This window comes from Primulina huaijiensis, chromosome 2 (genome assembly GCF_012295235.1).
Source record: "Primulina huaijiensis isolate GDHJ02 chromosome 2, ASM1229523v2, whole genome shotgun sequence".
In the NCBI taxonomy this organism is placed as follows: Eukaryota; Viridiplantae; Streptophyta; class Magnoliopsida; order Lamiales; family Gesneriaceae; genus Primulina; species Primulina huaijiensis.
Genome location: NC_133307.1, coordinates 31346014 through 31359981, shown reverse-complemented (window position 1 = coordinate 31359981; position 13968 = coordinate 31346014). Strand labels below are relative to the sequence as shown.

The 13968-nt window shown below is 32.3% G+C and overlaps 2 protein-coding genes across 2 annotated transcripts; one reads left to right on the top strand and one right to left on the bottom strand.

Annotated features, from left to right (window-relative positions):
- Positions 1-3131: 3131 nt before the first annotated feature.
- On the top strand, positions 3132-8568 carry LOC140971655 (uncharacterized). Its single transcript, XM_073434020.1, has 7 exons — positions 3132-3547; positions 4292-5098; positions 5735-6087; positions 6815-7026; positions 7451-7707; positions 7797-7975; positions 8080-8568. The coding sequence occupies exons 1-7, from the start codon at positions 3316-3318 to the stop codon at positions 8161-8163; spliced, it is 2124 nt and encodes a 707-aa protein (XP_073290121.1). The 5' UTR covers positions 3132-3315; the 3' UTR covers positions 8164-8568.
- A 953-nt stretch (positions 8569-9521) lies between these two features.
- Positions 9522-10010, bottom strand: LOC140958442 (uncharacterized). The gene has a single exon (XM_073415886.1). It carries the CDS (start codon positions 10008-10010, stop codon positions 9522-9524), a length of 489 nt encoding a protein of 162 aa, XP_073271987.1.
- Between the last annotated feature and the right edge of the window lie 3958 nt (positions 10011-13968).

The window sequence follows — 13968 nt, the reverse complement described above, 5'->3', positions numbered from 1 at the left end:
TACAAGAGGGACAAAATTTGGTCTTTTCAATTTTCTATTAAAAAATTTCGTATCTACTATACATAGTGTTAAAGAGAGAGACCCGTCCCTTCTACCAATAAAATTTGGTATTTTAAGTGGGGAAATTTGCAATTTTAGTTCCGTAGTCGATATGTTTTGAGTTTTAGTCATATAACTTGTCAAAGTTTAATTTTTATACAGTAACTTAGATTTTCTTTTTTGGTCTTTTTTTTGTCTTAAACCCATAAATCAATTGAATACGATTTATTTGACATTGATTCTATCATACGTGATACATGTAAAAAGAATAAAACTCATATTAAAATTAATCAGATAAAAAAGACTCAGGAAAATAAAAAAACATAATCCTCAATATTTCAAAACTAGATGAAAAAAATTTGTCGTTTCACTTTATTTTTATGCATATTTTAATTTGTGTAATATAAACTCTATTTTTATCACATAAGAGTATCTGTGCCAAATAAGTAATATCAAGTGAATTTAGTGGTTTCGGATAAAAAAATCCCCAAAAAACTCAAAGTTATTGAATGAAAACCAAACTTTTGACAAATTAAGTTATTAAAAATCAAAATAGACCAATTTATATTACTAAAATTGCAATGATCTCATTTTATGTGTGCATAAACAAAAAATGAACCTTCATTTCTTTAATGAAAAAATATGGGAAAAACTACAATAATAGCAAATTGCTTAAATTTATTTATTTATCTAATAAATCTCACATATCCATTCCCGATTTTTTTCCCATCTCTCATTTCAAAATTAATGACAACTTATTTAAATTTAATTTAATAAAACTTAGTATTTCTTTTATTTATTTTAATCTATTTTTCATACTAATTAATTAAATTTAAGCTTTACAATGAAAATATAATAGTTATATCCACACGCCGCCTATAACAGAAAGTTAATCCTAACAAAAACTTACCAAAAATTTATAATCATGCGATATGATGAAAAGATTAATAATCTATTGATTGTAATTAGGAATAATATATAAAAATCATGTGACATTTAGGCACTTCATATCTTAAATGATTGAATGTTAATTAACAATGCATGCATTACCAAAAAATGACAGCAACGCTATGGATGTTTAGCCTAGCTTGGATCCTTAAAATAATTAATTGATATAATTTAATATATATTCCACGCACTACCTCAAATTTTGGTTTACCATATTTTTTTCAAATTTATTTAAATATGATATTTAATATTATTATAAGTAATTATAAGATATATTAAAATCGATAAAGTATTTAGAAGGGGGTGAATACACATATTTCAAAATTTTTGTGCTTTTAAAATCCTCACAAGGACTTGAGTTGAGTTAACAACTAAAGTCAATATATAATCTCAATTAGTTAGCTGAAACAAACAATTAGTAAAAATATTTTGTAATTGGGAAAAGAGCCTTTCTAGACTCCATGAAAATAAATACACATCTACTGGTCAATACACATCTACTGGTCAACACACCCTCAATTACAACAGTTTTTAAAGGCCTACGACAACGGATAAAATCTGTTGTCGTTTAGCGTTTTTCTTGTAGTGATTAGTCAATGAACAGGAAAAAAACTACTAAATATATACACTTGCCTATATGTTTAATTCGGATAAATGAGAAATGAAATGCAGTGTAGATATTTGGATGGAGATAGTATTATTATATTATATGTTATAAAAATATTAACATATATGACTTAACAATAAAATTCAATTTAACGGTAAGAGAAGAGATTTGACTGTCGTTGAATTTTTGATAATATGAGGGAATGTTTAATTCGCTTGATGTGATTGATTAATAAAATAATCAAATCTCAACAAATATTTGATTACAATTATGTATATTGATTATTTATCTACATATATCAATCAATTCATTAAATGCAAAATTATAATATTATCTTTTATATTTTCGTTAATTTTATATTTATTTGATTATTAAAAATGAATAAAATATAATTTATCATCTTATTTTAGATTTAATCAACCCAATTGAAATCTAAGCCCACATGACGTGTACATAGCTCGCCCAAATTGCTACTCGTTAAAATATCTTTTTTTGATGGTCAAATCTTGTAATTTACCTACTATTGATATTTTCCTATGGATGAAGGAGAAGCTTAGTAAACCAGACTTTGAGATGTTTGCGAAGCGAACTTGGGCAACCTGGTCTGAACGATTGAGCTTGACATACAAGAAAAAGGGACATTCAGATGGCATTAATGCAGATTGGAGTGAGATTCTATTACATGACTTTCAACATGCTAGACTAGCTCTATCTTCTACCATGGAACCTAACAATTGTAATTCACCTAAGGTCTGAGTTGCCCCACCAGAAAATAAACTCAGATTGGATGTAGATGCCGCTTATAATGAAGATTCCAATAAATATGCAATTGGAGGGGTGATCAGACACCACGAGGGACAACCAGTCCTAGCATTTGGAAAGAAAATTGATAAACCCCAGTCTATTACGTGTGCTGAACTTCTCGCTATTGAAGGTGGTTTACAGATTGCTCAATTGCACGACTTACCGATTCATCAAGTTACATCAGACTCTCTTCTAGCAGTGCAAGCATTCACAAAGCCAGAAGAGAATATCAGTTACGTATGGTCCATAGCTACAGATGTCATAAATTTCTTGGACTCTCAAAGTAACATTACCCTTAGTCATATTAGGCGATCGGCAAATGTAATTGCCCATTCGATTGCTGCTTTTTCTAGGAATCGCATGANAAGAATCTTTATAATAATGATAAAAGCTTTTTTTTTACAGTTTTTCTCTTTTAATTCATTATTTCAAAATTACACTTTAATTTATAATTATTTTTATAATAATGATATGACTCTATTTAAATACAATCAATTTAAATTGAAGTTCGAATAGCAAATGATTTAATATTTATCTAGTTAATATATCAACAAAAAAATTTAAAATTTATTTCCTCTGGAAGTTTGAAACTTTGGGAATCTTAATAAATTCAGAATTTGGTGAGAATTTCCTAATTTTGGGAAGAAAATCTAAGGAAGGAAAAATAGATTTATTGAAGCAGTGGCATTTTGGTATATAACAAATATTGCAAATAAATAAATTGAACCCACCATCACGTCCCTCACACCGCTTCCCCCCGCGCTAAGCAACTCTCTCCGGTGAACTCCACCTGCCTCCGAGTGTCAGAACGGGGACGTGTATTCCCAACTATACCCTTCAAAAACCCACAAATTTTCAACTCTAAACCCTGCGGATATACGCACGAGAAATTTGTATCTACATCCAATAATGCGCGGATGGCTCAGTTCAGGCAATTCGGAGGCATTAGTGGGGCAAGAAACGGCGTCGCTGCGGATCACGTGTCGATCCCCGTTCGAGGCGGATTTGGCTCCCGACACTCTCATCACCATCAGCATCGGCGATCGAAGGCCTCGCAGGGTTATAAGATCTCGACTGGATTTGGCGGTCTGACGCTTTTACTTATTCTCTCGATCTCTGCTTTCTTCTACTTCTCATTGCAGAGTAAAGGTGTGTATTTCCTTGCTGTAGATAAAGCTCGTTTTTTTTCGTTTTATGTGATCGCGTGTTTGTGCTCGGTTTTGTTGATGTGAACTATTTATTGATTAATTGCTTAAAGTAACGGGAGAGGGCATGAAGCCGTGGTAATAGGTATTGATTGGACTGGTTAATTAGTCGAATTGATATAGACATTAATTAACTTGTTTTTCGAACTGTTGGCAGCTATTAATAATTTCTATGCTAGATTTGATATGGGAATAAAGTCTTCTTTTGAGTGAAAAAACTAACGAAGAATTAGAAATTGCAAGATTTGTGTATTGGTGAATTTGAGAGATGATGGAATTTTGGTTGTAATTGTTTGTTCCCCTTGCTGTGACGGATGTTTTGATGCTGGCGCAATGATTCAGAGGTACCTATAATGCTTTTGCTATCTGAACGAAATAGTTTCTAAAGCCTTGGTGAGACGTCGTAGATTTGAGAAACCAAGCTTGTAGAATTTTGAGCAAGAAGTCTAGTGTTGGTAGACTTATCAATTAGAGCTTATAATAATGTGTAGCATGTAGATGTTTTACTTCTGTGGGGTTTTAAAAATGTGTTTGGTTGCGCATCGGGATTTATATAAAGTTAACTTGAAACTAAACTATTTTTAATTATAAACAATTGCTTCAGTTCTACTGTCAATAAAATACTATATTATGGTCGGCTACCTGGTTGGAAGTTTGGTCTTGGTATTTACTTATTTTCTGTGTTTAGGAGGGGAAACAAATAGACACCAAATCCAGGATGATGAAATGGAAAATGATACGGATTTTCTCATGAATATTACACAAATTCCAAAAATGGAGGAGCTCAAATTTGGAGATGGATCAGTAGCACATGGCCGGGATTCACGATATTGGGACAAGGATGATAGGAGAAGGGATGAAGATTATAGTGAGGAGGAATTGGAGCAAACCCAGGATAATTCTGTGGATAACGTTCATGCTGAAGTGAAAGACAACGATAAAAAGTCACTGTCAGACAAACCTTCGAAAGTTTCCGATCACCGGGGTAATAGTTTGTACAATGAGGCTGGGCGCAATGAATTAAAAATGTATGAGGCTGAATATGAAGCCTCACTAAAGAGCATTGAGGGGTCAATGGATGTGAATGACAGTAGCAACCAGCAATTAGGAAATTCTAACGATGGAAAACAGAGAGAGTTAGATGCTGATGATGAATACGACGACGGTATTGACATACAGGATGATCAAATGGAAGAATATGATAATACTTCACATAATAACAAGGACCACTCTGATGCCAGTAAACCCGATAGTATCAACACTGGAGAGTCGTTTCTTGGTCAGCATGCTAGAAATAAAAAGCAAGAAGTCATTGAAAACGTTGATTCAGGTTCTGCTGATTTGTTTACCGAAGAATCCCTTTTACACTCTCAGCATCCAAAAGTGAACTCAGATTCTGAAAATGTCACTTTTCTGGAAGATCAACCTGTCAGAAAATTAGTACCTGAAAGGCACTCAAGTAGCAAGAAGAAGTCAAAACGTCGAAAATTTTCAGGTAATTATGTCATTTCTTACAAAGTTGTAGTTTTACTTAATAAGAAGTTGATTTCTTTTTGTTAAAAGATCATGTTACTCGATGACTAGAGAAGTCTGTGGTTGAATTTTTACACAGCTGGAATTGAAGGATAAAGTCTTTTGACATTGAGCTCAACGTAATTTCTTTCTCTGTTATTAAGTTACAGTTGCCACCTTAGACATTACGCAAACTTTGATGATGACATAGTGTACTCGTTCAATTTTATGCGCAGTCTTGCGCAGTCTCATAAAATTTTATTTATTACTACAATATGAGGGAATGGATTTCCCGTACTCCAAGACTAATATGGTAAAAAAACACACATACACACAATAGAATTGCAAATCTGATTTTTTGCATTTTTCGTATCGGACGCACTTGCAAGATCTGAAGAAATATATGTTACTTTATCTAAAATTGCTTTTGAATCACGCCTTCATGTGTATCTACTCATTGACATCATGTCAACCTTTTCCTTTCTTTTTCCTAATTGAAATATTGCCATCTAAATTTGATACTGACTGATTGTTGGTATGCTAATGCACTTTTCCCTTTTTCTTTTTCACCATTTCTGTTATTGGTTTGGCTTGAGATGCTGATGCTCAACATTTTCAGGTTCTTGTGAGATGAAACTTTTGGACTCTTCTTCTCTACTCATTGAGCCTGTACAAAGTCGAAAGTTTGCCAGATTTTCCTTGCAATATACAGAAATAGAGGAAAAAATAATTGAAAACGAAAAATGGGAACCTAGATTTGCCGGACATCAGAGTCTCATTGAGAGGGAAGAATCATTTATTGCTCATGATCAGAAAATCAATTGTGGTTTTGTGAAAGGCCCTAAAGGGTCACCAAGTACAGGATTTGACTTGGCAGAAGATGATGCAAAATACATTAGTAGCTGCCACATCGCTGTAATGTCTTGTATCTTTGGGAATTCTGATCGGTTGAGATCACCAATGGGCAGGACGGTATTATTCTTTTCCCCTTAGTTTACAAGTCTTTAAAACACTGTACGTCTTGGATATATGAAAAGCATGAACGAGATCATTGGCTTAGCATAAGAAAATGCAATGACAAACTATTTTGGATGCATCTGTGTTCTGATATTCAGAACTTTGTCAAATTGATTAGATTTGAATCCTGTGGCCAATGTTAAAAATGGGAGAGGGCATCAGTGATTTGTTGTTTTAAGCTTGAGGGAAAATAGCATCTCTCAATAACATTTATAAATAGTTTACATTCAGGTTTTGGAAACCGATACAAAAATATGAGATAATATGCATAACTTGTTCTTCTTCTTGATTTGCTAATTCATCTGCTTTCAGTAAGATCAGTACAGAATTATGTATTGGTATCTGGTTTTTGTTTTCATTGATGCTGACAAAGTTTTCCTTTTTGTATTGCAGACCTTCTTGTACACTCATGAAACTGCACTCATGACTTTTTTTTATAGATTTCATAAAACAAAGAAAAGGAGGGCATTGTGGGAAAACTTTTATGAATAAAAACTCTTTAGTTGTTAGCAGTACCATGATTGTCTCAGATAAAAACCACGATTCTAACTGTAGAGGTTAACGATTGAAGTGGAAATATCAAGTGGTTCAATAAAGAAAACTCGTTATTGGTAATTCACGACATAGAAATTGATTGCTAGAGCACAGCATTTAATTTCATTCACTTCCTTTCCAAACTCAGGTCTCTCGCACATCAAGGAAAAATGTGTGCTTTGTCATGTTTATGGATGAGCTGACTCTACAAGCTCTTTCTTCAGAAGGCCAAACCCCAGATATGATGGGCTTTATTGGGTTATGGAGGATTGTGGTGGTAAAAAATCTTCCTTACACTGATATGCGGAGAGTTGGCAAGATACCAAAATTTTTGCCGCACCGGCTTTTTCCTTCAGCCAGGTAAATGATTAGTTGATTATTGTGGTCAATGATTGCAGAAATATTGTTCACACCATTTTCTATTCTTCTCTATTTTAATAATATTCATATTTCAGTCCTTTTAAATGCATTTGGTGTAAATCTAATCCGCATGAGTTATAACAATGTCCTTGTTTACTTCAGGATGATAGATCTATCACTCTTGTAGAACAAACATATTACCTTCTTTAAATTCTTCCAGGTGTTTCGTATTAACCTATGGATGTTTCATATTCTATTATTTGTAGTTTATAAATTCACTCAACATGAAATTAAGGGAGGTTGGGATTCAGGAGTCAAAGACTTCGCTTTTGAGACATTTATTTTTTCTTTTTTGTATTTTAATGTTTCTTTTGATCTAATTTTACCACCTTCCCTTATAAACATCCATCTGGCTGTAATTTAGGTACTCAATTTGGTTGGATAGCAAACTTCGTCTTCAACTTGATCCTTTGGTTATCTTAGAATACTTCCTTTGGAGAAAAGATCATGAGTACGCTATTTCCAACCACTATGACCGTCATTGTTTGTGGGAAGAGGTTGCTCAGAATAAAAAGCTTAACAAGTACAACCATAGTGTAATAGACGAACAGTTTGCTTTCTACCAAGCAGATGGGATGAAAAAGTTCAATGCGTCAGACCCACACAAGCTTCTACCTAGCAGTATGATTTTGCGCGCTATATCTATAAATGTTTTTGGTTTCAACATAATCTTTGGTGCTCTTTTACGTGATGCAGTATTTGTTTTGCAGATGTACCCGAGGGGTCTTTCATTGTTAGAGCACATACACCAATGTCAAACTTATTTTCTTGCCTTTGGTTTAATGAGGTTGATCGGTTTACTCCTCGTGATCAGCTAAGTTTTGCCTATGCATATCACAAGTTGCGAAGGAAGAATCCTGACAAACCATTTTATCTCAATATGTTCAAGGTGCAAACTTGTAATTCACCCTGTATAAGCTCTTCAATGTGTATATGAGAGAATTCAGTATGGATGTAGACTTTTTGTGCCTAAGCTCAAATTATGTGTTTCAGGACTGTGAGAGACGAAAGATTGCGAAGCTGTACCATCACAGGTCAGAAGAGAAGAGAAATATCCCCCAAATGGAGACGGGGTAGTTTCATGATGATCAAGCTTTGACAAATGATTCTTTTGTACCATATGTCCGACAACGCGGTAATTTTCCATTTGGTAAGAATCTGCATTATTCTTGGAATGCTGGATCTGTGACAATATAATATAAGTAATCACCAACTTGCTGTGAAGAATGGTGGAACCCGTCGTATTCGAATCATTTACACGACGCTAGCAAGCAAGATCAGAATCACTGGATTCTCAATTCACTGGAAAGATACTAAAACGTCTGACTACAGGTCCTCAGTTGAATCCAATTTAATTTCATTTCTTGAATGTACAATGCTTAAACTAACGGCCAGATATATTTGTACCGATGTATTCAATTCGTTTTTTACAACACAATTTTTTGTCAAATTTATGCACTCCAGAAAAGTTTTAGCCACTTATTTAAAGCTTTAGTTTTACTCACTTCAAATTATTATTTTCTGCTGTGATATTTTATTCTTGTGCTGTTGTCGAATTTAAGCGAAAAAATTGTTAAAACTGCGGTTGAATATACATGAAGTAAATTATTCTCTCTCAACAATAATTTGATGAAAAAGAATGCTCATCGGCCTATAACTATTCATAAATAATGATTTGTAAAGATGAACTAACTTACAACTTAAAATATTTTTTTTATATTTATTTAAAGATGTGTGAGTACTGGGAGTACTAGTGCTAATTAGTGGTTGACATCTCTATATCATTTATGTGTATATCATTTTCTTTATAGGGTCTCATGTAGATCAACTTATTTTAATATTTAAGTGTCTCATTTTTGTGATTTCTAAACTACTTCCATTTTTAAATGTGTGTTTGTATCAATACTCGATATTATATCAAAGATGAACCCCTAACAAAAACAACTAGCTGATTTAGTGTTTCTTTTTTGTAACTCTCAAATTATATTTACGGTTTATAATTGAGATATGAATTTTATTTTTATTTTTTTTTGGGAGCAATTCTAACATTATTTTCGGAATATATTTTTCTAGAAACATGTATACCAATATACGCGCGCGCGCACACGGAGAATGATGATAAGAGACTTGAGAGTTGACTCATGATATGAACGACACATATAAATTATAATACTTACATAATATATATAGAAATTAAATGGCCATACTTGCATAATAAATTAAATAAATTATGAATCTTTAAGTTAAATATCTTGTTACCGAATGCATATACGATTTCATGGCTCCCCTCTTTTCTTGAATCGATATATATATCACTCAGATAAATATATGCGAATAAAAGATTATCAGAGTTTCAGAAAGAAAATGAAAAATTAATTCTAGTAAATTATTATGTATCAACATCACTCCGTGTATATGATATATCACGCGTAAATTCAAAAATATTTACCATGCTTCTTAATGGAGCTGCGACGAGAATTATGGATCGCAAAAGCCTTTTTGACGATTTTGATGAAAACAAGAATGTTTGATTTCTTCCGAGAGATCATATGCCCATTTGCTTTCGACAATTTCATAGCTTTAATACAACTGATTTGCACCGATCTTTCCGGCGATGAAACATCTGTGTTGTGTGAAAATTTCCCAGAATTTCTTGGAAATTCTTCATTCAAATCCTCCCACAACATATCCATTTTCTCCTCTTCATCATCATTGAAAGTGTTCCCAGCACTGCTGGCTTTGAATTCTTGTATTAGAGACGTGCTGGATTTCTCTTGATCCTCCTCTTCTTGTTCACCTTTGTAAAGTAGCTCTGAGTTTTGGCGGGAGGCAGCGAGGTGGCGCCACAGAGGCGGAGACCCGATGAAGTGTGGCTGTGATTTGCCGTTGGCGGGGAAAGTGAAGTCATCTTCCGCGGAGGCCATTGACTTGTTTTCTTGAGGTTTATAATTAACTGGTGGAGAGTGGAAGCTAAGGGTCCAGGTTGAATATAACTTTGTACAAGTTTAGTTCAACGGCTACAACTTGTGGGAGTGGCTAATGTATATATTGCTATTATCTTAATGAACTCAATCAAGACCCAAAGTCCCTGTCATTTATATATAAATAGATATTATATTATGTAATAATAAATTATTATTATTTTTTTATGTCGGAGAGACTGAAGTTATGTAAATATACTGATGATTATAATGTATTTGAAATACAACTAAGATGTGTGTCGTTCTTTTAAATCAAATACTATCGTCCAAACACAACCTAACTTAATAAGATCAAGGCCAACTGGTCAAGATCTTCAATGAAATTAGTTGGGAAAATAGTGGTTTAAGATAGGAGTAAAATGAATACTACTCAAGAGTGTATCCCTCTCAAGCAGAGTCGGGAAACGAACATACCCAAAGGTGGTTCGAATTTATATAACTCACTTTCCTCTTACTAATTTTATGTACTTCACTTTGCCATTTACTTTGCATCTTATACATCAACCTGCATAATTTTGTCAAATCTATTTTAAATCCTCATTTGATCAAAGATTTGCTTTAATTGGGTATTTAAGTGAAATTATACATCTGAGTTACCTAATGTTTATTTCCAGATATATTATTATGTCATTATTATTTTGCTTTTATAGTATTAGCTTTAGTTTATTATAATGTTTTTAAAGTGATGGTGGAAAAAATGTATATCAACACTTTTTGCTTAACGTTCTTAGAGAGAAATTCTCACAAAAAATTTTTGGAGTCATTTTATACTAGCTAGAAAGGAACAATCTTGAAGCCCAACCAAACCTTGATTTCGATCCAACACCAACACTGAATTCGCCTTTTGCAGATGTTTCCTCTTTGCTTGTTCACATTTCCCAATCTCAGTCGCAATTGCAAGTGTGGTGCTCGTATAGTCGGTCGAGTTCTTCAGTTTTGCCACAGCAATTTTTCTTACCTGCTTGGATAAATCCTAAAACCCATCCCCACATGTCTGAAGATCAGTTGTTGGAGCGCTCAGCCAACTTCTTATGTTGTCATAACTCTTCTCCAAAGAGGATCCATCGATCAAGGACGAAGATTTTTTAAGGTTGTCCATGGCAAGAGAAATAAGCTCCCTACAGGTTCCCATCGCAGAAAGGGCTGGATTTTGCCGATGACAAGTTTTGAAGCGTTCCATTCTCGGAAAAATCGAGGGTCGTTCTTGAAACTTCAGCCATGGCTTCTTGAATAGATTTCATGTAGATTTTCTCAGGCTGAGTGGTGTCATTTTGGAACAAGATTCTTCACAAGGGAGTTGTAACCAGAATTGGGATACAAAGTCAGAGTGCATATTTCCATAACTGAATTGATCTTGCTGCATTCGGGAGATTCGGCACTTTTATCTTCAGTCGCCGTGACGCAGAAAAGTATGGTAATAAGAACGAGAAATGTTTAAGGGTTTCGTTGTAAGAGGCCATCGCTGCTGCTGTTGTGGTCTTTCTTTGGTTATATAAGATCCAGCAAACAATGGGTATCGACAAATAAGATCCAGTAAAATGGAAATCGATGAATTAAAAATATAAAAATTTGTAATTTTATTCTTGATTTGTTTTAAGTTTTAGTTTTGTAACTTTTCGAAATTTAGTTTTCAAATTTTAATTTGTTTTTTTATTATAAAAATTTTATCTGAACCACTAAATATATGAAATATGATTTAATTGATATTGTACTAAAAATAAAATCTTATACTACATACATTAAAAAAATACATAAACAAATAAAGAGAAACAACAAATATGAATTTATTATATAAATTTTAATGTGAGTAATATGATTCTAGCTATATGTATAATGTAGAAGATAATCGGTACCAAATAAACCATATTCGATATATTTAGTATTTTTGGATTAAAAAAACTAAAAAGAACTAAGTTATTGAATATATGAAAACTGAACATGTTTTTATTAACTACAAAATAAATGTGGTGAAAAAACATATTATATAAATTTCTCACTGATATTTGTCGAGAATCTAATTATAAAGAATAATATCCGATTTGTAAGCAGAAAAATATCATTAGATCGTGTCAAATATGATATATGCATGATACTCATGGACCATATATAATTAACTTTGGTCTTTACTCATTCTTTAGTTAGAAATGACTACAAAATTCCATAGTAAATTTATAATATAGTGCATTTGTAATATCTTACATTTTTCTTGAGAAAATTTTAAATTTGAATATTTATGTTTATCTCTTTGTGATTTTAATTATTCATATTATCGATGTGATGCTAACATGACTCTAATATGGCACGTAAACACATCTATACAAAAAAGACTAAAAGTACAAAACAAATCACCAAAATTGTCAAAAAAAAAATTAAAATATACAAGACTAAAACTCAATTTTGATAACATAGATGAACAAAATTACAAATTGTCAAACACAAAAGACGAAAAAACAACTCTCTATTTTTATTTTCTAAGTTCTCAGAATTGATAAATATTTATATATCATTATCTTTTAAACTCTCTATTTTTATTTTCTAAGTTCTCAGAATTGATAAATATTTATATATCATTATCTATTTATAAAATACATAAGAAATTATTTTAAAATTTATTTAATTCATAAAATATATATAATCTAATATTACATATTCTTTTTTCTTTTTTGAAACGTAATATAACATATTCAACTACAAAGACATGAAATCTTTTGTTTTGAAGTTTTCTTATTTGATAAATGTGGATCGATTCTCGCAATGTATTGTAACCAAAAAAAAAAAAAATAGTTAGATAAACATAGGCAATAATACCTCGTAACAGTTAACCGTAAGGCCACCGAAATAAATGATTCTTAGTACGTAAGACCAATTTGTCGTGTCCAAATAATGGTAACGCCCACCTAAATTTAAGAGCATCTTGAACGTTACTTCATCAACATTCTTCTTTGTTGAATATCGACTATCACGTATACGATTCAAACAAATTCATCGACAGAGAAATTAAAAATTAAAAAAAAAAACTGTTTTTCTTACGTGAAAAGATAAAAGAAAAATATATCTATAGTTACGTTAAACTCTCTAAAATTAACTAATTTTTGGTATGTTGAAGATTTTTTTTATAAAAAAAAAATCTCTCCTATCTATTTATAATACAAAATATATTGCAAATTTAATTAAATCATTTCCCACGTTTTATTTAAATTTTCGTCCAAATTATATTACTACGCATGTTTCTAATTTCACATCTAAATAAAAATAATCACCGCAAATATTTAGAGGAAGTTGGTGAAAAATCCACAATCAAAACATTTCTTTGGGTTCACTCCCTACCCACAAAATTGTGGTACTATGTCATACAAATTGTGGTACACTTCATGTGGAAATGTGGTACTAAAAAAGTACCCAGGGACTGAACACAAAAAAAACGACAACGCCAATTTCCCGAAATATTTACACTCACAAACTTTTTTTAAAAAAAGGAAGAAATTATTATGCAATAAGAATATTTATCAAGTCTAGGTGACGACGTTGACCGATGACGAGTGAATATTAATTTGTGCGTGTTTTCTGGTTCGTTAGTCGATAAAGAAATGAGCACTATTTTGTTCCTATCTTCCAACAGTCCAGTCCACTCCACTCCCGAAACCCAAGTTTCCACACAATATCTAATGTTCGACTTAATGAATCAAACTATATCAAATATATAAAAACATATATCATATGTACTTGTTGCATTTTATTTCATGTTGTTGATGAATAAAATTGCATAAAGCTCAAGTTTTTTCTGTTCTTTTGTGCCGTTTTAGTGAGTGATCAGAAAGCATGTAAAGATGGAAAAAACTAGGGAGAGAATGGGTAGGTGTGTTACACTGTTTGTCTTCTTGATTTACCTTCGGTTGGTGTT